The sequence below is a fragment of the Dermochelys coriacea genome, chromosome 8 (assembly GCF_009764565.3).
Source record: "Dermochelys coriacea isolate rDerCor1 chromosome 8, rDerCor1.pri.v4, whole genome shotgun sequence".
Lineage (NCBI taxonomy): Eukaryota > Metazoa > Chordata > Testudines > Dermochelyidae > Dermochelys > Dermochelys coriacea.
Window position 1 is genome coordinate 35,843,930 of NC_050075.1, and position 27,255 is coordinate 35,871,184.

Below are 27,255 nucleotides of genomic sequence, written 5' to 3' on the forward strand. Positions count from 1 at the left end.
AGGGACCATATCTATGCAATCCTCCAGATGCGTGGGGACATTACAGCTGATGGAGACACCTCCAGATGCATGGGGACATCACAGCGGATGGAAACTCCCTCAGAAGCATGGGGACATTACAGCGGATGGAAACTCCTCCAGATGTGTAGGAACATTACCGCGGATGGAGACTCCTCCAGATGCGTGGGGACATTACTGCGGATGGAGACTCCCCCAAAAGCATGGGGATATTACAGCAGATGGAGGACAGGGTGATAGTCTCAGGAGTGAGAGATAGAAATTTTTGCTAAAGGGTCCTTGGTATTGGAACTACCTACAATTTTTGCAAAGGCTTGTTCCCACCCAATAGAAGAAGCTAAAATCACACGCATGGCCTGCACAATTTTCCCTTCCCCTAATAAGGAGAATAAGCATTCCCCTGCGTGTCTGACAGGGAATGCTCCAAGCCAATGGAAGGATGAGAAACTAGTCCGTTTTAGGACAGCAATGATTCTGAGAATTGCTGTATTTTATGCCATAGGACCAAGCACATTACAGATGCCTTGATAGAGAGACAGATAGGTAGATAAACTGAGCGGCAGATTGCTGTGCTTTCAGAAGTGACGGACAGACAGAAATCCCGCAGTGTACACAATTATGGACTTTTAGTTCCTCATCTCGGAGATTGAAAAGACGTCTGTTTTCCTTTGGCGTTCTGCTCATTCCTGTTAAGTATCAGACAATGCAAAGGCACAGAGCAGCCACTAATCAATGCACAGTGGGAAACAGTTTCTCTGAAATCATCTAAAAAGCAGAACTTTTATTTTCTTTTTTTCCCCTCTTGATCCTTGGGAGCATCTCGGCCTCAGCTTCTTTGGGAGGCTTTACTGCAGCTTTGGCGCAGGGCTGAGAGAACAGAGGCTGCGGGAGGAAACTGATTTATTTAAAATTAAAGGAAAGTGGAAATTATTTTTCAAGACAAGAGTTTTTACACCTGAAGAGGCTGATTACTTCCCAGTTATGCTGGTCCCCGGACAGTGAAATAACACAGGAGTGATGTAAATCGCAATCTGTCATCTTTACGTGCTTTACAAGGAGCTCAGCATTCTCTTTCTTGTCCCCCTCTCACCCTCTTACGAATAAATGATTTCTACAATCAGCAAGATCTTAGTCTGTCATTTGACAATTGCCTCATCTTAAAGTTCTGAGGCTTTTTGAAGGGAGAGAGATGAGCTGAGCCAGGGTGGGTTAGGGCCATTTTGTGGATTGTTAGGATTTTCTGGTAATGATGTCCCCGGATGGCTCGGAAAGCTTGGATCTAAAAGCATGAATAGCTATGGCTTGAGCTAAAGAGGCAGTAACAGACTCATCGACCTTTTATGCGGCTTAGCCACTAGAGGGGGACCAGGAGGCACACCATGCAAACACGGGTTCTGGTGGCAACTCCGTGCCTGGACGGGGGAGGGAAGAAAGGGGCTGTTCTGGATTTCACATGTGCCTTTATGACTTCACGATATTAGTTCTGGGGTGCTTTGTGACCGAGGAAGAGGGGCATTGGCCTAGGAGTCAGGACTCCTGGGCTCTCCTCCCAGCCCCAGCACCAGCACTGTGGAAGCACGTCATTTCCCGGCTCCATGCCATGGATAGAATGGTACTTACTCCTCTTTGTAAAGTGCTTTGAGATCTACAGATCATAATCCCTGCAGGAAGGATTCTTATTAGATTAAGTGTCCGATGGATATTCCCTAGAGCGCTGTCCTCAGAGAATGGCGTAGCTGTGCTTTGGTGCCAGGATGGGTGATTGTTGACTGGTATCTGGGGTAAACTCCATGAAGATTTTGTTTGCTAAGAATGCCTCTTAATACAAATGCTGCTTTCCCTAAGGATCTGCGGCAGGCTGGTGCCTCCGTGCTGCTACCTGTGGCAGGGCCTCGTGCATTACGACATAGACCCTATGAGGAGAAACACCACAGGAAGTACCACCTTGAAAGCTGGATTGACAGCTTCCCTCATGGCCCCTGATTGGTCCAGGTGCCTATTTAAGCCCAGGAGGATTTCCAGGAAGTGTCTGTGCAATGAGGCAGACTCCCCTGCCAGCTGTAGCAATGGTCCTGCCTCTTGGCTTGCTCTTGGACTTCTGACTACGGCTTGGACCCTTGGCTTCCACCCTGCATCTCTGACTCTAATCCTGACCCCAGGCTTCAGTGCTTGAACTCTGATTCTGGCTACAAACACTAGCTTTGCCCCTTGAGCTCTGGCTCTGTTCCTGCCCCTGGCATTGGTGCTAGGACCCTTACCCTATGCCCGGACTCAGGCTTTTGCTCTTAGACTCTGACTCTGTTTTTGACCCTGGACCTAGGCTCCTGGAAGCCGGCACGGTTCCCCTGCCCTGCCCTGAGCGCCGACTCCACAGCTCCCATTGGCCGAGATCTGCAGCCAATGGGAGCTGCAGGGGCAGCGCCTGTGGGCAGAGGCAGCATGTAGAGGCTCCTGGCAGTGCCTCCACCTAGGAGCCAAGGGACATGTCACAGTTTCCAGGGAGCCTCCTGAGATAAGCGCCACCCAGAGTCTGCTCCCCGTACCCCACCCTTCCTCCCAAGCCCTGAGCCCCTTCCTGCACCCTCCTGGAGCTCGCACCCTGCACCCCCTCCCGCACCCCAACCCCCTGTCCCAGTTTGAAATCCCCTCCCACTCCCAAACTCCCTCCTGGAGCCTGTACCCTGCACTCCCTCCTGAGCCCCCTCCCACACCCAAACTCCCTCCTGGAGCCTGAACCTGCCTCTCCGCACCTCCTCCCCCAGATCGGAATCTCCCTTCCACACCCAAAATCCCTCCCAGAGCCTGCACCCCAACCCCCTGCCCCAGTCCGGAGCCCCCTTCCAAACCCTGACCCCCTCATTTCTGGCCCCATCCTGGAACCTGCACCTGCAGCCCAAAGCCTGTATGCCCTCGCACACCGCAACCTCCGCCTCAGCCCAGAGCCCCCTCCTGTACCACAAACCCCTTATCCCTGGCCCCACCCCAGAGATCTTACCCTGAGCCAGAGCCCCCTCTCACATCTCAACTCACTGCCTCAGCCTGGAGCCCCCTCCCGCACTATGAACTCATTTCTGGCCCCACCCCAGAGCCCGCACCCCCACCTGGAGCCCTCACCCCTCCCACATTCCAGCCCCCTGAGCCAGCCCAGTGAAAATGAGTGAGTGGGTGAGGGTGGGAGAGAGTGAGTGATGGAGGGAGTGGCGGCAGGGCCTCAGTGCAGGGGTGGGGCCTCGGAGAAGGGGCGGAGCAAGGGTGTTCAGTTTTGTGCGATTAGAAAGTTGGCAACCCTACCACTAGGCCTGACTTCCCAAGCCCTGGTCATGACACTTTGGATAAGGAGAGTGATGTTGGATGGAAGTTTGGGGATAAGTGGAAGGCACTGTGATTTGGGCCATTCTAGCAGTGCCTGCCTTGGTCCTTACAGCCACGTTTGTATTTCATGCCATGGGCAGCTCTCTGGACAAGTGGCCCTTGAAGGTGAAGTCACAGAGTAGAAATAATAATATCTAGCTCTTTCCATCCACAGATCTCTAAGTGAGGTAGGTAGCGTTGGCTCCCTGGTACAGATACCGACAACGCAGGCAGGGCAAGTGTCTCACCCCTGTCACATAGGAGGCCTGTGGGAGAACCAGGACTAGACCTCAAGTCAGCTGAATGCCTTGTCCCCTGTGTCACGCCACTTCCCAAATAATCCCCGCTGAGCACTTTCATCTAGGGGTTAGCTCAGTTGGGACAGTTCTGCTGCGGGGTTCCAGCACCCCAAAGCTCGTGGGTGCTAGATTCAGAATTTTGATCTGGCCCATCATAAGAAGGAATTCCAGTCTGGCGTTGGGACCCCTCTCCGAGACTGGGGGTGTTTGGATCCAGGGTTTTGGTTTGGGTCCAGAAAAGACTGACCTCTAATAAGCAAGAGGGGATTGCCAACAGAAGTGGTTCCACTGATTGTGAATAAGATTATGGTGAGCCACTGCAAGATTCCCGTTGACTGCATTGTCACTCTGCTCTGGGATATCCTTTCTGAAAGCCAGGTCGTCTCCAGGCTGGATGTGAGCTGGCTCTGAGCAGCTGTGCCTTGCCCTCTGCTCCTCCCTCTCGCTCCTGAGTGCCTTCCCGCTTCCTCCAAGGAAATTCTTATCTGGAGCCCCCAATCGCACTGATCTATCATCACTGCTTAGCCAGCATTGCAGCAAGAAATGCCACCTCCAGGGCCAAGTTCATCCCTAGAGTAAACCCCGTGACTCCACTTCTCTAACAGAGCTAAGCCAGGCGTGGAGTGCTGCAGAGACCTACAGCCCCTGAAATGCTCCAGACTAGGGAGGAGGTCTGTACGGGGTCTCCAACCGCACACCTCTCTAGGTCTCCTCTCTCTGGCTGGGAAGGGCTCGTCCATATCCTGCAAGCCATAGACATGAGCACAGAGCAGCTCTGGATTGAGCAGCGCCCTCCCGTGTGCTTGGCAGCTATCCCCATCATGGCTGGAAGCATTCGGTCACCCCCACCGAGCAGCAGGTGGCCGTGGCCGTCCCTCATTTCTCACGAACACAGGCTTACGCAGCTCCTCTGGCTTCTGCAGTTTCTCTGCCTCGCAGCAGAGTATGGGGGAGATTCCCCGACTCCTGGCAATAAGCAGAAGCTGTGGGGCTTGAAGCTACACAGCGGTAGCTTGCCTGCATGTGAGAGCCCTGATCTTGCGGTACTGTGGGGCGGAAGGTTTGTGATGGGACATCTGAGAAGAAAGCACTAGCTGGAATCAAACCGGGAGTAGGGGTGAGGGCTGGTCCGAGTGCTTTGAATCCAATATTGACACGAGCAAAGGTGTAGGAATCCCCTCGGGCAGAGCATCCCTGGGACACATCCCTCCTGCACGGCTGTATGCGGTGGTGGTGAGTGCATGGGGAGAATCTGTCCCCAGGTCTGGAGTAGGGCTTGGAGATGCCCCTTGGCTCCGGGCACTGCGTATCCCACCCATTTCCGGGGGAGCCAGCAACAGAAAACTCATGAAGCAGCATCACCCCGTAACCGCTGCAGCCGCTCTGGCACCCAGCAAAGTCCCTGGCCAACCCCTGGCCAATTGATTTGTGTAGGAACATGTCCAAAGCCTCGTTATCCAGGTCAGCTTCCACAGGGCATGGGCACTGGAGAAGAACAGGGCAGGAGTAGTGGGGGGTGCAGAGGACAATGGGCAGAGGGATAGTGCTGAAGAATAGTAAAGAAAGTCACGTAGGGCAAGATCTGGGCATTGTGAGGATGGGGCATGGCAAAGTGAGGGAGATTTCATGGAGTGATAGGTGGGGGGTATTGGAGCAGAGTCAGGGGTGGGAGGTATTAGAGCAGATTTGGGGGTAGGAGGTATTGGAGCAGTTTTGGGTGGAGGGTGAGGGATATTGCAGCAGTTTTTGGGGATGGGGTATTTGAGCAGATTCCGGGGGTGGTGCGTGGGGGATTCTGGAGCAGTTTGCGGGGGATGGGATGGAGAAAACATGCTTTGAAGTTTTTTGTTTGATCTGACGTTGAAGGAAAAAGGAACCAATGTGCAGGGCACCTGGTGGAACGGCTCCCTCTCTCCCTGGGGACAGACTGCCAAGGGCTGGCACAGCACCGTTAACGGCGGGGAGCCCCATCTGAGTGCTGCCCAGCCTGCGGTTCGTGTGGTTGCATTTTCGGGCTGTTTCTGTGACGGTGCTGTGGGCTCACAGCTCCCACTCAGTCCCCTCTGGGTTGTGTTGTGTCTTGGCGAAGGGTGGGCTGCCCCCTCAGTTAGGCAGCAAAGCCTCCCCCAGGAAGTGCTCATTGTGCAGAGCCCATGCTTCCCTTCTGCCCCCTCTCAGCTGCGAGTAGCTGCCTCTCATTGATCCAGCGCAGGGTGCAGAGCTCCAGGAAGGGATGCTGAGCTAGCACCGACTAGCCTCAAAATCAGTCACCTCTGCCTTCTCTGTGCTTCCTTCCTTCTGACACCTGCTTGCTCCTGTGGCCTAGCACCAGGCTCTGGGCTTGGCAGGATAATCTCAAGGGGTCTCAATAACTTATAAAGCTCTTACCTCCTCACCATAGACATACTAAATCTTTGGAAGCTTGAAATTGAAATGTTTCCTTATCAACCACCTTTTATCTTCATTACATACGTGTTGGTTTGTTGTTGTAGGGTTGCCTGGTGCTGTGTGCACTGGTTTGTTATTGTAGGGTTGCCGGCCTGAGTGCTGGGGCTGTGTGCACTGGTTTGTTGTTGTAGGGTTGTTGGCCTGGGTACTTGGACTGTGTGCACTGGTTTGTTGTTGTAGGGTTTGCCTGGTGCTGTGTGCACTGATTTGTTGTTGTGAGGTTGCTGGCCTGAGTGCTGGGGCTGTGTGAGCTGGTTTGTTTTTGTAGAGTTGCTGGATCACATGAGCTGGCATGTTTTTAAGTTCCCTGTGTTGGCTTTCAGACGTGGCTGGGAGCCGCTGTGCTGTGCGCACTGGCCTGGCTATCACTGAGGCGCTGCCCATGCGTCCCTGGGATCAGTGCACTGTTGCAGGGTTGCCCGTAGCTGGATGAGTTGTGCGCAGTGGCCGGCTGCATGGCTGGCTTGTTTGTATAGGGGGAAGTAGGGAAGACGGGGAGTGGGCAATAGAATAACAGCACCAAAGCATTTGGGCTAAAACAGGAACTCCAGGAGCTGCCTGACCTTTTCAAACAGCTCTAAATCTGATAGGGACAATCTGGGCCCTCCCGACCTTGACAGCGTCCCCTTTAACCCTGGCATCTTTCCAGCCTGCTAAGCTGCCCTGTATAAAGACCTGAATGAATGGGTGTGTCACATGACACTTAATGCTCTGGCTGAAACTAAGCACCTTCTGAGGGAGCCCAGATGACACACTGTGCCCGGTGAACTGTCGGGGGGGATGGGTGGCAGGGGGGTGCATGTCTTCTTCCATTATAGAATGATTTGCTAATTAAGGTCCATTATTGCAAAGAGAGGAGTAGGGTCGTGAAAAAAGCCAGCAATAAGGCACTGCGGAGTAAGAAAGGGGGTGCACAGGCCAGCACAGGGCAGCGACCGTAGGAGAACCTCTAATGCTCCTTGGGGTTTGACGTCCCCTCAGGAAGTGGGGACGGGGCCCCACAAAGGTGACACACACACAGCGTGCCCTGTGCCTGGGCAGTTCCCAGCGCCTGCAGGGAATCCCATGGCGCTCCGCTCGCTTGGTTCTCTGCTGGATCGGGGCCGTCAGCCTGACAATTAGATGTACCTGGCAAGTCCTGAGCCCCCTCCCTTCCTTTATCCAGCTGCCCCTCTCCTGCCCAGTGCCTGTGAGAGCCCTGCCCCCCCCCCAACGCTCCCCTCGCCCCATCACAGCTCTCCTCTCCCTGGCCGGGAGGGCTGGACAGGACTCTCTGTTGGCGCTGTAACTCAGATGGCCAGAGGAGTCGCTGCAGAGGCCCCTTTGTTTCCCAGACACACTCCTCAGTTCGGCTGCCAGCCTAAAGGCCAGTCTCCTGTGGTTGGCAAGCCAGCTGCCTCAGACACTCCTGCCGCTTACGGTGCCTGGACCGACTTCCTGACTGCGACAAGAGCTGCCATTGAGTTTGTTGCTGTCTTTGTTTTCCTCCCTCTCTACCTCTCCTTCTTTCTTTCTTTCTTTCTTTCTTTCTTTCTTTCTTTCTTTCTTTCTTTCTTTCTTTCTTTCTTTCTTTCTTTCTTTCTTTCTTTCTTTTTCACTCCCCATCCTGGTTCTTGTATCTCCCCTTCCAATATCTTTCCTCTCCCATTGTGGAATAGGCACTGCTGGGTGGTTGGTTTTTTTTTTAAGCTCTAAGGGCTTATCTCCCCAGTAAAGCTATTCTGGAAGAAGATAGGGTGTGGATTTCAAGTGGCATAGCTATTCCTGAATAGCTCCATGTGCGGACAAGCCCTGACGGTTGGTTTTGGTGCTGGGGGAGCAGAGGAAATGGGGCACTGGTCATGTGTGAGAGGATGGGCAGCAGCAGGCGAGCTGGGAGGTGGGGAGGCAGTAGGGGAAGGAGCTGCAATAGTCAAGGCTGTAAACAACGGGATCACCATCACTGACAACCTCAAGAGAAGTCAACTGATGCAAAGACCCTGAGACAGAGGGGTCCAGTCCTACCCATCTCAGACAGGCTGCATTACCATGGAGCTGGCCAGGGCTAGACTGGATGCTCAGCTATCGGGGATAATGAAATCTGTCCCATCACAATCCACTCAGAGAGGCTAAATGACCTACCAGAAGTTTCTCCCCGCCTGCCATTATCTCCTCCAGCTGTCATGTGTCTCCTCTCCTTCCCCATTGTTTTTACTGGGCAAGAGTGACTTATTGTTCTTGCTCCAGTGAGGTTGGTGCCTCTAGGTAACCACCTCTCCTTCCCCACAGGTTTCATCTGTATTGAGCCTTGCAGTGTCTTCTGTCTTCTGACACAAAGGGCCCTCCAAGAAGTGTAAATGGGACAAAATACAACATGGTTTTACAAAAGGTAGATCGTGCCAAACCAACCTAATCTCCTTTTTTGAAAAAGTAACAGATTTTTTAGATAAAGGAAATGCAGTGGATCTAATTTACCTAGATTTCAGTAAGGCGTTTGATACCGTGCCACATGGGGAATTATTAGTTAAATTGGAGAAGATGGGGATCAATATGAACATCAAAAGGTGGATAAGGAATTGGTTAAAGGGGAGACTGCAACGGGTCCTACTGAAAGGCGAACTGTCAGGTTGGAGGGAGGTTACCAGTGGAGTTCCTCAGGGATCGGTTTTGGGACCAATCTTATTTAATCTTTTTATTACTGACCTTGGCACAAGAAGTGGGAGTGTGCTAATAAAGTTTGCAGATGATACAAAGCTGGGAGGTATTGCCAATTCGGAGAAGGATCGGGATATTATACAGGAGGATCTGGATGACCTTGTAAACTGGAGTAATAGTAATAAGATGAAATTTAATAGTGAGAAGTGTAAGGTTATGCATTTAGGGATTAATAACAAGAATTTTAGTTATAAGTTGGGGACGCATCAATTAGAAGTAACGAAAGAGGAGAAGGACCTTGGAGTATTGGTTGATCATAGGATGACTATGAGCTGCCAATGTGATATGGCTGTGAAAAAAGCTAATGCGGTTTTGGGATGCATCAGGAGAGGCATTTCCAGTAGGGATAAGGAGGTTTTAGTACCGTTATACAAGGCACTGGTGAGACCTCACCTAGAATACTGTGTGCAGTTCTGGTCTCCCATGTTTAAAAAGGATGGATTCAAACTGGAGCAGGTACAGAGAAGGGCTACTAGGATGATCCGAGGAATGGAAAACTTGTCTTATGAAAGGAGACTTAAGGAGCTTGGCTTGTTTAGCCTAACTAAAAGAAGGTTGAGGGGAGATATGATTGCTCTCTATAAATATATCAGAGGGATAAATATAGGAGAGGGAGAGGAATTATTTAAGCTCAGCACCAATGTGGACACAAGACAAATGGGTATAAACTGGCCACCAGGAAGTTTAGACTTGAATCAGACGAAGGTTTTTAACCATCAGAGGAGTGAAGTTTTGGAATAACCTTCCAAGGGAAGCAGTGGGGGCAAAAGATCTATCTGGTTTTAAGATTCTACTCGATAAGTTTATGGAGGAGATGGTATGATGGGATAATGGGATTTTAGTAAGTAATTGATCTTTAAATATTCAGGGTAAATAGGTTTTTTTGCCTTCCTCTGTAGCATGGGGCATGGTTGACTGGAGGGAGGTTTCTCTGCTCCTTGAAGTTTTGAACCATGATTTAAGGACTTCAATAGCTCAGACATGGGTGAGGTTTTTCATAGGAGTGGGTGGGTGACGTTCTGTGGCCTGCGCTGTGCAGGAGGTCGGACTAGATGATCAGAATGGTCCCTTCTGACCTTAGTATCTATGAATCTATGAATCTATAAGTGCCCATCAAGAAAGCAAGTTGCAAAAGGGGTTGCCGTACTGAGCCATGCATGGCTTACACTCAACCCAAGAGCCGAATGGGGTCAGATGAAACCCGCTTAGGAGATATGAATGGGCCCGCTGAAGCTGTGCATGCACACACACAAACCCACACATGCACGTACACATGAGATGTGGCCATTGTCTTTGATCAGGAGCAGATCCCATGCATAGGAGAGGCCGGATTCTCACTCCCCGATGTGATCTCACAACAGCTTAGATGCCAGTAAACCCCCTCCAATCTAGCTGTCCTTTGTAAAACCATTTATGATCAGCACCTAAAATCATTCCCCTAATTTCATGCTGTGTAATGACCATCCCTTATCAAAAGATACTGTGGTGTTGTCCTGGGACATATGGGCTCACTGACTTCAGGGTTACGGTAGTGTAACTCCATTTACTTGTGTGGAGTTACTTCTCATTCACACCAGTATTATTAAGATCAGATCACTGCTGTTAGCCATAGTGCAGATGTTTTCAACCTGTGGTTCAGGGACCCCTTGGGGTCAGCAGACTATATCTAAGATGCCCAAAGGGGTCGGCACCTCCATTTGAAAGTTTTTAGGGGTCCGCAAATGAAAAAAAGGTTGAAAACCATTGCTGTAGCATTTGGGTCATTACCACTGCCCATGAGAGAGGCTCTGCCTTTGTATATAACTGATGGAGACACATACTGACCAGCGGGTAGCTATACAGAGACATACAAGACTGTCAAGAATGGGAGCTATTAGGGTGCTGGCTGGGATAGTGTTTTTTGATTATGTTGACATGACATGGTAATGAGTGTTGGTCAATATTGATCAGACGTAAGATGTATTCAGTGACCTAGAGATGCAAGGTTCCATATCCTATAATCAACCCTACCCCATAGGGCATCCATTTCATTCTTATATAATATTTACCCTGATTGGTCCGAACTACAGAGAACTTGAGATCTGTATTTTCACATGGGTGTCTTCCCTTTCCATGATGAATGTTGTAACCCTGACACTTCCTAGCAAACAAAACATGAGGCACGATTCAGAGGAAATGTCAGGAGCGCCAAAAGTGCCCGAGCAAAGTCATTTACAACTGAAACTTCTGGCGATTGCAAATGAGCCGGAAATGTGAGCTGAGCATGCCAGTAAACCCAGGCCTTATTTAGAGCTCTGCACAATCTCTGCAGATTTCTGTCTAGGCAGCATGTCTGTGGTCCTGAGCAGGCTTCCCGAATGTGGACACGAGAAAGAACATCTTGGGTTTTCCTTTTCCTTTACTACATTAGGCCTGTTGAGATCAGAATCCCCAGATTGAGTTTAATGACAAGTTCCTAAAACCCACGTTCCTGATTGTGCAGGGTTGTTAATAATCCTGTCCCAATGTTAGCCCTTGAGTCCTCACCAAATTGCAAGCTGGGTAATTACATTCTACCTCCCTGTGTTACCCCTCCAGTTCCCAGTGCAGGTGGGGCTCATGCTCGCTTCTGGGGCTGAACTGTTGCACAGTGTTGCAACACCTGCCACTTTCCACCTCAGAGGTAGCTGCCTATAGAGAAGAAGCTGCTTAATTGGAGCAGCCTGCTGGACACCTGTTATCCCAATTACAGAGCCGTCCTAATTATCCGAAGACATCCCGCTTCTAAGCTCAGCAGGGGTTGTAGCCACAGGATTGTACGAGCTCTGAAGCGCCTAAGCTCCACTCCTGTTCCCGGGGAGCTCAGAAGCCCAGCAGGGACCGGTGGTACTGGGGGAGCAATCCATTTTGTATTCCATGGGAGCATCTGCCTCCCAGATAAACAGCGGTGCTAACAGCCAGCCCTGCTCACTGGGAGGAAATCAACTCCCTTGGCTGTAGAAGTCCCGACTGCCCATTAGAACTGGCATGTGCTGCATGTAGACAGCTGTATATTGCATACAGCTTCCGTGGGCCAAATCAGCTCAGCCAAGTAAGGGCTGTAGCAGGCCCTGGATGCTCCCAAGCAGGGACAGTTGTGCTGCATAGGCAGGGCAAGTGTGCAGAGAGACTGGCATGGGTGCTATGGCAGCCTTCTCAAATTACCCCATGGGGGCATGGGAAGAATCTGGGGCTAGTGCCGAGCTGCAGCCATGTGGATGCAATCCACCTCCTGTGTTTGGCAGGGGTGCCACTGTCACTTTGCAGAGTCCCCTGCACAAGGCCTGTTCATGTGGGATTTACAATGGGGGGAAGAAGATCTGAGCTGCCAGTCTGCCAGTTCTTTGGGCACCTTTAGGATGAAGGGCCCTGTATAACTATTCCGTGGGGCTAGAGTCATGGGGCTTGATCTTTGCATGTAGCCCTTAGCATTGATTCACCGAGGCCATAAGTGGCTCTGCGCCCCCTGGTGCCCGTGCTGGATTTGTCTGTCCCTGTTTGGCTGCGCCCGCCACGTTGGCTTCTGTTTCCAGTGTGATAGTCAGGCTGCTCCTGGTGTGTTGATTTGTGTGGGGGTTGCCACCGCTTGCTCCCAGTGAGCCCTGTTTTTGATCCCCAGGCTGCAAAGATGCATGGATGCACTTGAAATTGTAACACATGAGAGCTGAAGAAGGGTAGGAACATTTCTCTCATCAGTCGATCCATTTCCCTTACCTGGCTGAGCTGGTAGATCTTCCCTTTCCTCCAACGTGATCTCCCGGCACGCTGATCCTGCCATGAGGAGATACCCCCCCTGCTCCCCTGATCATTCCCCTTCCCCATGGGGTATCTGCGGAGCCTGCCACAGCACCCAGCTCATGCTGGTCTCTCTGCACCCTCTCTCTGCCTGTGCAGCAAACCGTCCCTGTTTGGGCACATCCGAGGCCTCCCACGACCCGTCAGACTCAGCTGATTGGGGTCCTGAGAATGTCGAGCTTGGGTGAGAGTTACAGGCCGGGTGCTAGCTGCTCAGCACGTAGGTGTGCAAAACAAGTGTGACTTCCACACCAAGGGGGTGGCGGAGGGAGGGGCAGCAGGAAAAGCAGTAACAGGAGGGTGTAAGATAAGGAGGCTGGGTGACTTTATCTCACATCCTCTTGTTAGATGCTTTTCCTGCTTCACTCCCCTCTGGGCCCCTGGCATGCCAGTTACAGGCGTTTTTGCAATAAAGGTGTGACACCCCAGAGTGCTGCTGGAGAGAGACTTGCCTGGGACCCGCTGACTCCAGCAGCGGCAGTTATGGCTTTGCACGCTGACTCAGTGACAGATTGGTGCAAGATACTCTACTTCATCCCTTACTTGCATCCTCTCACCATCTTTTATGTCACTGCTGACTTTGGCCCATAGATTTCCATGGGAGCTTCACCGGTTTACCTGAGCTGGTCCTGTCATTGCTGCAGCAGTGCTAATATCCTACATCTCAGCCTTCTCCATATCTCAGGCCCACCCCTTCTAGCTAGCCAGGATCCCCCTCCCATTTACTAACATGGGGGGTGGGAGGAACAGGGCAGCCACAATGCCCTGACCCCTGTTTGTGACCTCCAGGCTGAAAGTCTACATAGCTGCACGTTTCTTCAGTGCTTACATGTTGTAATGTAAGGGATAATAGTACAGTGGTCAGAACATTTCATTTATGAGTCAAGGCATTTCCCTTATTAGGGAGAGATGGGACCTCTTCTCTTTCCTCCAATATGGTCTCCCGGCACACTGATCTTGCCAGGAGGAGGTACAGATTTCACTTTAGAGCTGGTACCACCGTGTCTGTGTGCCTGTGTGTTGGCAGAGAGGTCATGTAATGTGGAAGACTGTATGATCCTGTATTTGCAAGCCTCTTCCCTTTAATTACAGCAGGCCTGAGGAGAGATTTAAAACACTCTGTAGCTGGGTCAGGCCATGCAATCATATTGAATAAGACATTTGCTGCAGAACACCTAGAAGAAAGGGAGGAATGACGGATAGACAAAAGCAGTGAGGAGCATGCCAACGAGATAACACAGCTGTCACTCTTGGCGCTGGGAATAATCAGGGCTTGTTGGTTTAAAGCAGAGAAGACGCCACATTGTGACACCAAATGGGCCGGGCTGGGTGGGTTTGTGTGGCTCAGACCTTGAGACAGTGATGGGGGACCTGTCAGAGCAGGGGTGTAGCCACAGGTGCACCTGGGTGGGCCATAGCCCATCCACTTAGCATCCATGCCCATCCCCGCAGCCCCGGCTCTGTTCCAGCCCCAGCGCTTACCTCCCTCCGCCCACCCGGCGTTTCAGCCAGGGAACAGGGTTGGGGCTTGTCCCGCTCCGCTCGCCCACCCAGCGCTCCAGCCCAGGAGTGGGGTCGGGATGCAGGGGCTTAGCCACTGGAGCACCTCCTCCCATTCTCCTCCAGCTGGGCACCTGGCGGGTGAGTGTTTTTGACTTGCGCCCGCTGTGGTATTGCAGTGACCCAGACACGGGCACTGCCCAGGGGAGGCCACCCTTCAAGAACCCAGCGCTCAATGCTGAGGGTAGCAGCAAGGAGGGACGCAGCTAGAGGCAGTGGGGCTACACTGGCATATGTGAGATCAGAATCAGGCCCATGTGGGCCATAGGAAGCTTCTCCGATTGTCTTTGCTGTTTGCAGACTCGTTCACTATAGTGGGGTTTTCAAACTTTATTGCACTGTGACCCGCTTCTGACAACAACTATTATTACAAGACCCCAGGACAGGGGACCGAAGCCTGAGCCTACCCGAGCCCCACCATCCCAGGTGGGGGGCCAAAGCCCTGCTGTCCCAGGCAGGGGGCCTGTTATCTGAGCCCCACCACCCACGGCAGAAGCCCTGAGGCTTCGGCTTTAGCCCTGGGCCCAGCAAGTCTAACACCACCCTGGTGACCCCATTAAAATGGGGTTGTGATCCACTTTGGGGTCCCGACCCACAGTTTGAGGACCACTTCACTAGTGGAATTACACCAGCTGAGTGCAGGCCAAACCTCTGGGTTCTGCTATACAGCACAGAGAGGGACGTTCTCCATATCTCCACACATCACACATCACAGGGGATGGTCTCCTCACTTTCCTCTCTGACTCCCAAGGCAAGTGTTCAGTCTTTAAAAGAAGAAGAAGAAGCAGCAGCAGCAATCCCACTGCAGCTCCAGGAGCTCCTCGAGCAGCAGCAGCGCTCAGGCAGCGATTGAGGACACGAGAGGGAGACAGGCCAGAAACACAGACTGACCGATTTAGTTGCCGCCCGGGCTGGGTGAGACAAGGGAAAATGAATCCGCATAAATGGGGAAAGCAGATTAGATTGCCGGGCCTGGTTCTTTTCTCACACCAGCTGTACCCTAGTGCAATGCCATTGGGCCAGTCCCTGGCTCTGATCCAACAACCTCAAGCCCGGCATTAGAGAAATCTGTCTGCCTGGGTGTGTGGCTAGGAAAAAGGGGGCATGGACAAGATGCCACTGTGTCTGAAGGATCCTCAGCTGCAGGGATGGCTGCTGGGGATGTGAGAAGGAAATAGATTCAATGGTGCTCCAGGGGACCAGGCAGGCAGCCCCAGAATCAGGGCAGCACAAAGGTCACCTAAGCCACCTCTCCTCACTTTACGGACCTGTGCCGAAAACGGCTCAGCCGGAGCAGAGGATCTGGGCCGCTGGCTTCGGTGGGGTTCCTCCTCATTTCCCCCAGTGGGAAAGGGGAATCAAGTCCTTGGAGCATTAGCAATTCAGGGCGCTGCTAGTCAGCCAGGCCAGGCCGTTTCTTTGAAATCCATGATGGTGACTCTTTAAATGTGACGGTGTAGACTGACTGATCCCAGTCTAGGTCCATGCCCGGTCGGTTCATTGTTATTGGAGCTGAGGCTTTCATTGCAGGGAGCCGGAGAGCGGCTTTGGAAAGCAGGTCGCTTGTGCCACTGCTAACTGTCTATTGTTTTCTACTTCCAGAGCCGTATGTTTTGTACCAGCACCGCAGATGATGACCCTGCACTGACCCTGCCCTGAAGACCCCTGCAGCAGCGTTGGAAGGATTCCCCCATTGATTATAATTATTTCATTTTTGGTGGTTGGTTGGTTAGTTGCCGCGGCGAGTGGGGTTTGGTTTTTTGGTTTGTTCTGGTTTTTTTAACACCATGTCTAGTCCTGGTGCCCCTCAAGACGCTGGTAACAAGCCCAACATGTTGGACAGAAATAACCCAGAGGACTCGCAGCCCCCTGTTAACTCCGAGAGGAGGAACAAAAGTGGGATCATAAGTGAACCTTTGAACAAAAGTCTTAAGAAATCGCGTCCACTCTCCCATTACTCCACCTTCAGCAGCAGCAGCTCGGTAAGCGAACATTCAGAGAAAGGAAACTCCTTAGCTAATGGCAATGAAGCAACAACTGTGGATAAAAGTCACTCTACCTCAAAGCACAAAAATATCTCTAGTATGCTGAGCAAATCAGACAGGGCGTCAGAAATCTCATCAGAAGGACAGATCAGCCTACAACAGTTTGCTCAGTCTACAGATATGCTCAAAAGAGTGGTACAGGAGCACATTCCTTTACCAAATGACCACGGGACTGGTATCTCTGATATGGAAGCGGTCTCAGCTGCAGAGACAATGAACAGCCCATCTGATTTCCTTACCTGGGGGCTTTTCCCATAAACCCAGGCCTTTTCATTATGACACCCTGCTGGCGTGTTTCTGGCAGAGAGCGCGCTCCATATGGCTGGCTTGGCAGAGTACCCAATGCAGAATGAATTGGCATCTGCCATCAATTCTGGGAAAAAGAAACGGAAAAGATGTGGCATGTGCCCTCCGTGCCGAAGACGGATAAACTGCGAGCAGTGCAGCAGTTGTAGGAATCGCAAAACTGGCCACCAGATTTGCAAATTCCGAAAATGTGAGGAACTCAAAAAGAAGCCGTCTGCAGCGCTGGAGGTAACTGGCTGTAGTCCGACATCCTAATCTTTCTCTTGGTCTGCTGTCCTTTGGATGTTGATAGAGATGATAAAATCCCGGGGCTTTTTCCTTCTTAACAATTCCTGCCTTTAGCATCACACACAAATTGTCAGCGATCCCCCCATGCTGATCAACTGTATTCTGATTAGTAATTAGCAGTAATATCACCTGAAATAGGTCTTGCCATGATGATTACAACCCTCAGTAGATTTGTATCCTTTTTATTGACTCCTGTTGGGGGCGTTTGAGTTTAATACCCCTTTCTTGTATAAAGGGGGAGTGTCTCACAATTGCACCTGCCAGCTAGCTAGCCATTGCTTAGTACAGTTCCTGAGCCAGTAAGTGAATCATGGGATGAGGACCTGATCCAAAGCCTACTGAAGTCAGTGGTAGTCTTTCCATGGACAGCAGTGGGTTTTGGATCAGGCCCTGAATTCTTGGTTTTTCAGGGCAGGTCTCAAGGCAGTCACTGTGCCATTATTAATCTGTTAAACCTGTTTTTCCAAACTAGTGTTCCACTGTAAGTCATTAGTTTGCCCCTTGTTCTGAAAGGGAAAAAACAGGCTGTGGTTAGTTCCTGTGAAAATGACTGTGCTGTGTGCAAATTGTTGAGGGGATGAGCTCTTGAAAGTTGGTGTGATCAACTGGGGAATGGCCACTTCATTTGGGAAACGTGTCCAGTACTGAGACCACCTAAGCTTACCTAGGGCTATATGAATCCATTGAAGAAAGAAGAGTTACTCCAGATATACACTAGTGTCACTGGGAATGAAATCTGACCCCTGATCTTTCCTTTTTTTATGTCTGGAATGTGGCCCGGTCCAATAGGCTTCCTCAGTGTCCAGTTCCGGAGCGTGCTGAGTGTCTCCTGGGAGCTGCTGTGAGCCAGCAGAATCCAGTGAGCATCCCAGGTGCTCTGCTCCTTTCAGGATTGGGTCTTTAATTTTACTTGGGCAAACACTCTTTAAGATCACTGGGAGTTTAGTCTGAGTAAGGACTGCAGGATTCGGTGCTAGAGAAAGAGCTGCCCCAACATATCCCGCTGGTTTGTGAAGCTGATTCCTGATCGAGTGCTAGTGCAGAGCAGATGGGTTATTAATCTGGAGCCCATATGCAAGTGGGGATTGAGTTATCAGACATGCCTGAAATTCAATCAGAGCCTTGTGGAGCAAGGTCAGAACTCGGTTGTTCCCAGTAAACTTCAGCTTAAATTATGTGAAAAGTTAGGCATGAGTTAGGAGCATACAGTGCCTCTGAGCATATTTAGACATGAGATGGCAAGGAACTACTGTGCTTATTATTAACGCCAACATGTATGCATCTATTCACTACTTCATCCATCCCTTAAATGAGAAAAAGGTCAATAAAATTGGGGGTTGGGGGAATCCCTGGCTTGGGCATTTTGTATCATCAGATGCTCTTCCCATAAATCTCTCTCTGTATTTTTGCTTTTTAAAATAAAATCTCCTAGCCATGGATCGACCAGGCTTCTGAAGTTCAGCTATGGAAGGACAGTTAACCCGCTGTCCGGTTTTCTCGCTTGAATTTAAAATCCCATAATACCTGTTGTTTGGAAACGTTCTGTTGACCAGAAATGTTTTCTGATTCCCATGTGTTAGTTTTGTACACTAGGGAATGTGTGTAGGGATGTGTGTAGCGCTTTATAAAGCCCTAGCACAAAAGCGATGTAGGTAACAACAAAAGCAAGTCCTTGCATGTCAAGGATACAATCTTGACCTGGAAGAGCTGTGCGGATACGAGGGAACTGAATCTCCCCGCTGTTCCTTGAGCAGAAATGGCTCAAGTGTGAGTCAGTGTTTTGTGCTGGGACTAGTGACCACACTTGGCTGGGCTGAGTCCTCTGAACAAAGTCCTCTGTATATTCCATTTAATTCATGGACAATTTTTGGTAGCTTGACCACCACTTAGGCTGCGTGCCTTCCTCCTCCTGCTGAAGATTGCTCCTGTGAAGCCAACAAAGGTTAAATACACCTCAGCCTCAGTTGAGGCAGCAAGATGTTGTACCAGGTTGCAAGGGTATTATGCAACCTCTGACGTCTTCTGAAGGAGAGAACTTACTGTTTTCTTAGCCACGTTCTAAGTTTTCAATTAGCATCAGATCTGAATGAATAGTGAAGGGGAAAAAAAATCTATTTGGTGGCGGGGGTAGGAGGGGACTGGTGTCTTTCAAAAACCGCTGTATTGCTAAATTATATTCTTGTTCTAATTTGCTGAGTCAGTGATCTGGAAAAAGGGAGAGGGGGGAAAAAGTTCATCTTTTCTGAAGAGTCCTAAAGCAGGTCAATTGATTCCATAGCTCACATTAGGTTGAAGAGGGTTTTTTCCTGCAATATGAGTTATATGGAAGTTAAATTGCATGGGGAGCCCGTCGAACGCGTCACCCGTTTGATTTGTTTCTACGGCTGACTGGGAAATCGGAGTCGCTGGAATCGGGCTTTTAATTTATGATTTGGGGACCTCTGAGTGGATGGGTTACTTTCCTTTCTGAGTGAATTTGGAATAACACATAGGTGTAGGACAGGTGACTCAACAGGAATCCCAGATATGGATAGGTGCACAGGCAGAAATGGACTGATAGCTGTTATTGGCTCTAAAGTTTCAGGTAAGATTCCATCCTTTGGAGAACTAAGGAACTTACAGTCACCAAAATAGGCGAAACCTCAAATACTGTACATTTATGGCCACTCTTTCCATGACATCATCCCAGAAACTGCATTCTCATTCACACTGCTCACCTAGTTTTCAGTCCATGTGCAAGGTAGGGAAGACAGAGTGGCAGACTGTGAGCTGCCGGCCAGTGGGAGATGCAGTTCTCATGCGCTTTAAGGCGATCCAGTGCATTCTTCCACTCACTGGAGCCTGGTGGAGCTGAGGGCTGTGTACACTACAGAACTCAACCTCTTCTGAAACGTTCATTATTTATCTCTTTCCTGATGAAAATATCCTCCTCTTAGACTTTGTCATCTCCATAATGTGAGACAAATTTGGGAAGTCACCAGTGTTTCGACACAATTTATTGGTGATTAAACCTTCACCAACTTCACCTATCAACGTTGGGTGAAGCACTGCAACAAATTAGCGCAACATCACTGTGTCCTGTTTCTTGGCTCGATAGCACCCCCTGGAGGTGGTCATGACTCTTGTTTTCAGAGCAGAGGTATTGCTGATGGTCTCTGTTCCTCCATTGCTGGTGATGGCTAGACAAGGAAGTGTTGTCCTGATGTTATTCTTGTGTGGCTTCAAAAATCTCTCAAAAACCACACTTCATCCCTTTCTAAGCTAGCTGGGCAAACACTGGAGAACAATATTCAAATACGCTCATTTGAACGAACTCTGTGAATCCAGTTCATCGGCATCCATTACATTCTGTATTAATTTTTGGTGACCTTTGGGCTCCTACCCCTTGTACAAGAATGAGTGTGGAAGGTTCAGGTCTCTTGTGAATACAAGTGCAAATATGTGGCCATCTTGAAATCTCTTTCAGTGCCTCTTCTGTTATACAAAAGGTTCTGTTATCCATGAGGGAACAGAAACAAGACCATGTGGCCTAGATACCATTCACACATGCCAAAGGGCAAATAGAGAGAGAGAGTGAAGTGTTAGAGATCAGCCCATTGCCTGGTATATGTTCGTTCGCAGTAGTGTTCAAACAGCTCTGAATAACAACCAGTCATAAAAAAACCTCCAGCTCAATGCCTGGTGCACACAGATTTGATTCACTGCGACCTGAAGTGAGTGGGGCTCTACGCAGGCACTGGCTTGCTCAGTAGATGAGTCTAAGCACTTACGTGACTCATTCATCCTCTTCCTTCTCTACACAGAGCCCCATCCTGAGAGGGGTTGAGTACATGCTTAGCACACACAACTACCGTGAGGAGTCAGGGGTGCTCAGCAGCTCTCCGGATTGGGTCCATAGTCTCTTTCCAGACTCATCTTTGACCAGGGACTTCTTAATTGTCCTGAACTTTCTAGCACCTGTATTCCTCCAACAAAGCCCTGAATCGGCCTTTCAGATCGGCACGCCTGGCCCCTGGTTCAGCATTATCAGCGGAGCTGTTCCTCAAGCAGGCTGAGTGCTGGAGGTGAGGGAGGCCCCTGGGATCTTGGCACTTGAGGTGCCTCCCCCTGCCCGTGTAGAAACCTGGGTCTGCTGTGCACTGGGAGCGTGTCCATGTACCATGGGTCAGCGTGGCTGTGCACTGCCGGGCTTCAATTCAGGCAGGCAGCCCCTCAGCCCAGAGCCCTTAGGAGTGAGGCAACACGGCATGGGCAGAAAGCTATGTTTAAAGGCGTATCCTCACTAAGAGACTCTTGATCTTCCTGACTACATACCATCTGTGGCCCCCGTGACTCCTCTTGATTGCACTGGTGTCCCCACAGCATAAGGCCGTGTGTGGGTGTCAGTGAAAGTCAGTCCCACGCGGGGGTTCATGCACCTCCTGAGCTATCTGTAGAGCTGGCTTGTGGGACCCTGGGAAGCTCATGGCCCAGGGCTTCAGAACCACGTAGGTCCCCTGTTTTGTGAGATGACCTTAACTTGAAGGGGTCGCCTGCTGTCTGAATGTGCTGCTGGGGGCTGTGCTAGCTCTGCTGAAAGGAGAGTAGCATGTCCAAACCCAGGGAAAGACCTGCCATGCCCCTTTGCATGGCCACCATATGGTGGAGGGCAATAGCCATCCTTAGCCATAGGAAGAGAGAGTAGGTAGAGGAAAGCATTTGGGGAAGGAGGGAAGAGAGACAGAGGATAACTTCCTGGTGAGCTCCCAGATCCTGACGCCAGGCTTGGCTGTCTGCTGCTTTTAGTAAACCCAGCCATGCAGTGATTCTGGGCTGCTGAGCACAAGATCTGGGTTTGATCCCACGGCCCCCGTTTCTTGCCCTCTAGGCTGATAGGGACTGGGAGCGATGGGGTTGCTCAGCTCCTAGCAAGTGGAACAACTTCAAGCCACTTGGCACAACCCCTGTGGCTGAGGCAGGGAAGCCATTGATGGCTCCAGTCCCCGCTAGCCCACCCTGATCAAGGAAGGTTGCAGTGGGGTAAGGATCTGGTGGTTGAGGTGGGGAGAGGAGAGAGAAGCTTTTCCAGGGGAATTCCCTCTGATAGCCAGCGAAAGGAGCATAGCTGTGGATAAAAAAAATCATTCAGTCTTTATGGTGGCATAAAATAAACTTCATCTTAGCCTCACCATTACCCTCCCTTTGCACGTCAGACTGCCCGAGGGACGGGGAGCCGCTAGCATCACAGTAGGGCAGGCTCTGCAGGCCAGAGCCCAGGCTGCTAGGCTATGTTGGATGAAGATGAGAGGGTGGGAAAGCTCATTGCAGCTGCACCCTGGGCCTCACACACATAGTGAATGCAGAATGAGGAAGTAGCAGCCTCTGTGCGTGGCCAGTCCTTTGGGCTCTGCCCAGGCGAGGGCACTTCTCTTGGCTTGACATGGTTGAACCATGCTTTTTGGCCACCCCATGTGCGGTGGCAGAGTGAGCCGTCGGTCACAGCGGGGATGAGGAGCAGAGTCCACGCCCAGCACGGCTGTCCGTCACCTAAAATATCCCCTCCCTGAATGTTCAGTGACGCTCTGCTATCAACAGCCACATCAGATCGGTCTTAGCCAACGCTTCCAAAGAAGGTTGCTGCTCTTGCATTTTGAGCCATAGCATGGACAGTGGCATAGACAGCGGATGCCAGGCTTTTCTGATGCCATCTGAACATAAGAACGGAACATAAGAACGGCCACACTGGTCAGACCAATGGACCATCTAGCCCAGTGTCATGTCTTCTGACAGTGGCCAGTGCCAGGTGCTTCAAAGGGAATGAACGAAAGGTCTTTTGCAAAAGACGTTTTCTTTGGAATCCCGGCTGGAGCCCACGGCTAGCCCTGCTCCCAAGGCAGCGCTCGCTCCTGGCACTGCTGACCAGCTATATCACTAGCACAAAAGCATCTTTTCCGATTGCTCTTTTGCCTCCTCCAGTGATTTGATTGCAAATTGCAGAAATTGTTGAGAAACAGTGATTGTGCTGTGGTGCTCGCTCAGCCCCCAAGATAAATTTGCCCAGGAAATCAGATGTGTGCTATGAGCAGGTGGGACCGGCTTATTGTCTTGTGAGCAAGTCAAAGCAGCTTAAGGTGGGCCTGACCTTGCATGGTGCTGTGCATCCTCCCCTCCCATTGACTGAGACCTGTCTCTGTTTTAACGCAGCCCCCATGTGGATGGGCCCACTCCTGAAAACACTAGCCATCATCACTGTCTATGCCATAGATAGATCCCACCAATCCAACACGCAGATGGGCGCAGCACATCTACACAGCAGCATCAGGCACATGTTAACTGGGTTGGCCTGACCACAGCCTACCATGTTGTCTAGCCACGGTTGCACCAGTGGATTGTGAGACAATCTGGGCAGCTATCTCATAGGCCCTCAGCTGCTAGGGCCAGAGCAAGGGGATTGTGGGGGGTTTCACGTGAGATCCCCTGGGACACAAGGAAGTGGGACTCGCTAACTGTTTGTGGAACAGCAGAAGAACCACTCTAGGTCCCAGGTAGTGCCTGGCAGTTGTGCTACTGCCCTTCTTGTGAGCATGGTCAGAAACGCAGCGCACCCACGTGGCTAGGTGTCATGCTCTCGCCACTTTGTGAGTGGACACACACCATCACGAGTCATCTTGCGGCCAGGGTGCAAACTCACAGAACATCTGTGGTTCTGAAGGCCCCTCAGAGCTTCTGTACTTCCTGGGTTCAGCGGCTGGCAGGCCCCTGCTCTGCCTCGGCAGTGCCGTTGCCTTCCACTCTGGCGGGTGCTATTTCTGCACTGTATTGTGCAGCCATTTGAGTGTTTGCATTTGGATGGAGTGTAAGAAGAAGAGAACCCCCATCTCCAAAGTGGGGTGAGTTGTGGATAGAGGAAAATGCTTGGTCCTTCCTCTCGAGGCAACTTTGAAAATCCCTGGTGGCACCTGAGCCTCAAGTTGGCAGTTGTCCAGGCTCTAGGAAATAAATCCAGTCCCTGTAGGGCCCCTGTGCATGGGCAAATCCTTCAGCTCTGGTTTGTCTGTCCTTGTATGGCAGGGAAGAAGGTGCTGCTGAACGGGCCTCTGGCAGGTGCAGATTTCCTTCCAAAGCTGGCAAGAGGGGAGCCAAACCTAGAGGGGAGCCAAACCCAGAAGAGATAAAACAACCCAAAGTGACTTTGCCCACACAAACACTTGCACGCACAGGTGTTCGGACTAAAAGGTGTGCGAGTTCTGCACACACCAGAAGTTAGCTGCACAAAAATGGACACTGTGCGGAGGCCCCTTTGAACATGCAGCCCTGAGTGCTGCAGCTCCCGTGCCGGGTCGGCTCATCATCAACTGATGCGTTGGCATTCCACATCGTGCTGGCTTGCTGCTGCTGTAAGCGGTCTCCCACCAATGCCAGTGCCTGGAAAGTCCTGGGACGCAAAGGACGCTGGTTCTCAAGAGGCTGCACCAGCCTCTGCCCTGAGCCGCCTCCATCAGTTTTCCTTTTTGCACCGGACTGCTGAAGTGCTTGAGATCAGTGGAGTCAGGGAAGTGTGCATGGACAGACAGCTACCTGACTGAGGGTTTATGGCACCTAGGGAATTGCCCTACTCGATAAGCCTATTGGTCCATCTAATCCAATATCCAGCCCCTGGAAATAGTCCCTATCTGATGCTTCAGAGGAAGGGAGGAAACCCCAGCTGCTGCCCCTGGGGACAACCCACTTAGACTCTGATCAGGAGCCAGTGTTTCCTAACACCAGTCCCGATTCTTCCTTGCCTGCAGGGATGGAAGCAGTACTCACGCAATGTCAGGACGGCCTTAGAGTATTTCTTGGTACATGTCAGGCCCCGCCGGGTTTCCGATAAACCCTTTGCTGGAACAAATATCATGGCTTCCTCCTGGGCCAAAAAAGAGGGTGTAGGAGTGGAGGGCGGGGGGACTATCTGCAGGGCAGGTCATTCTCCATCCCCCCTTTTTCAAGCCTTGCCAGAGGCTGGATGTGTTGTGCCAGTGATCCAGTTTGGGGTGAAGATGTTTATTCCTCACTAGCCCATCCTGTCCTCGTCCACATGAGTGCTGCTGCAGCGCTTCATAGTTGTCCTGGGGAACCTGCCATTCCCCATCAGTAGCCTCAGCCAGCTTGGCTATGCCGGAACTGAAGGAGAGGGATTTACTTGGTACATTTGGCTCCTGCATTACATCTCCACCAGCTCAGAATTCCCACGCTGCCCCTGGGGAGTCCTACGTGTTAGAAAGTTTCTTCTGGCATTGGTAAGTTTCCTGTCTTGCTGCCTTTATAGCAGCAGTGCCTAGCATAAGCCTCCTGCCACTCTTGAGTAGGAGATCTCCATCAGTATCCAGGCTGGAAGACCTGTAATCCCCGGTGAACACTGCTTTGTCTTGCTGTGTATCATTCACCAGTGGGTCTTCAGCACAATGTAAACTTTGAAAAGCTTTTCTATTTCAGTTCCCTTAGCTAATGCTAAAAGAAAAGGAGTACCCGTGGCACCTTAGAGACTAACAAATTTATTAGAGCATAAGCTTTCGTGAGCTACAGCTCACTTCATGCTGACTCCCTGACAGTCTCTTCTTTTAAAGGTGCAACTCAAAACTGGTCCTCTTCTGATGTCTGTTATTTCTCTCCCATGTGCTGTGATATGGTGGGATCTCAGAAGGGGTCAAGCCGGGTCCTGAACTTGGAAGCAGAACCCAAGGATCAGCAGGAGATAGTTTAGGATACCCCATGTGCAGCGCTCTTCCCTGAACGTTGCTAGTGCTGCCTTTCAGAGGTGATGTAAAGCAGAGGACTTGACCATATTGTGGCTGCTTAAAGATCCCATGGTGCATTCTGCAAGAACCAGGGTGTTGGCCCCAGTGTCCTAGGTCGGATAATTAATTTCTGCCAGATCACATGCCTTTTGTAGTTTGAAATTAATAAGAACATAAAAACAACCACACTGGGTCAGACTAGTGGTCCATCTAGCCCAGTATCCTGTCTTCCGAGAGTGGCCAATGCCAGGTGCTTCAGAGGGAATGAACAGAACAGGCAATCACAAGTGAGCCATCCCCAGTCGTCTGCTCCCAGCTTCTGGCTGTCAGAGGCTACGGATGCTGAGAGCATGGTGTTTGCCTCCCTGACCATCTTGGCTAGTAGTCACTGATGGAACTATCCTCCTGAATTTATCTAATTATTTTTTAATCCCAGTTATAGTTTTGGTCTTCACAACATCCCCTGCAAGTAGTTTCACGGGCTGACTGTGTGCTGTGTGAAGACATTCCTCCTCTCTTCCCATTAAACCCATACTAAGTACTGGAACTGTACTGTACACTAGCTGCATTTCCTGGACACTACATAAATGCAAGGGACTGGCGGTGTAAAGCTGAGCTCTTGAGAGTTGTCCTTTAAGTGATTGGGTTTAATAAGGGCCATGTGTTCAGAGGGTAAGATCTCTGACTGGCAGAAGACATAGTTCTAGTCTTGACTCTGTTGCTTACCTTGGGCAAGTCCCAGCATTCTCTGTGCCGCCGTCTCTCTATCTGTAACCTGGGTGATAATGCTTGTGAGCTCTTTGGGTAAAGCATGTTACCATTTGAACAGAAGAAACTAGGTATTCTCATTTAAATGTGGATGCATGAGCCATGCTTTAATGCACGTGTTGTTTGACAGGTGCCCAGAAGGCCCGTTTGCAATTGCTCATTTCTGCCGCTTGGGCTCTGTCCTTCATTTTCTAATTTTGCTGATTTCCCAAAGTGCTCCAGCCTAGCCTGTTTTTGAATGGCCTGAAATGAAGGGGAGGTTTGGGGGCAGGCTCAGCAATCAGCATGAGGCTAGCGTAGCTTTGTAAAGGAAAGTTACCTTGCCGTGCCAGCTGCACTGGGAAGGCTGGCCTGCCTTTTCTGTATCCGACTCAGTGGAAGCCGACATTGTAATCTACATCAGACACAGGGGAAGTAGGAGCTTGTTCCATTGTGTCTGGAACAGTAATGGACGGCTGGAAACAATCACAGAGCTGTTTTTCCAGATGCCCCTTAGAGCAAGCATTCTCTGTAACTCCTTCCCTCCCCCCGGTCTGTTGAGTGAAACCCTTCTAAGATGAGCCTTTGTGGGTGGAGGAGATAGCCTTTCCCAGGCAGGCACGCTTCCTTTTCTTCATATTAAAAACCGATGTCACAACACCAAGGTCAGGCAGTTCTCAGGCACAGTGAGTTTGTTGGGTCTCAGCTTAGTGCCGAGTGGTCCCTTTTGTCCATATCACAACCGTAACCTTGTGGCTTTGCCCAGTGGGAAACGAGGGTTGAGGTGTGACCGCACTGAAGCCGAATAATACCCGTTCTGCCTCTGGTTGAAAACAAACCTCCTTTTCTGTCACTGAAGATGTGTGTGGTAGCCAGGCAGATGTTGAGAGTGACTGCCCAGTGAAATGCTGTTCATTTGAAATGAGAACC

General features: G+C 50.8%; 1 protein-coding gene across 1 annotated transcript in view; it reads left to right on the forward strand.

Moving 5' to 3' along the window:
• The window catches only part of CXXC5 (CXXC finger protein 5), a 101,628-nt gene that overhangs the window by 71,635 nt on the left and 2,738 nt on the right, over positions 1-27,255 (forward strand). Inside the window, 3 exon segments of the mRNA XM_038413324.2 lie at positions 15,786-16,454; positions 16,457-16,509; positions 16,511-16,762. Coding sequence (XP_038269252.1) covers positions 15,971-16,454; positions 16,457-16,509; positions 16,511-16,762 — 789 coding nt within the window. The 5' untranslated portion in view covers positions 15,786-15,970.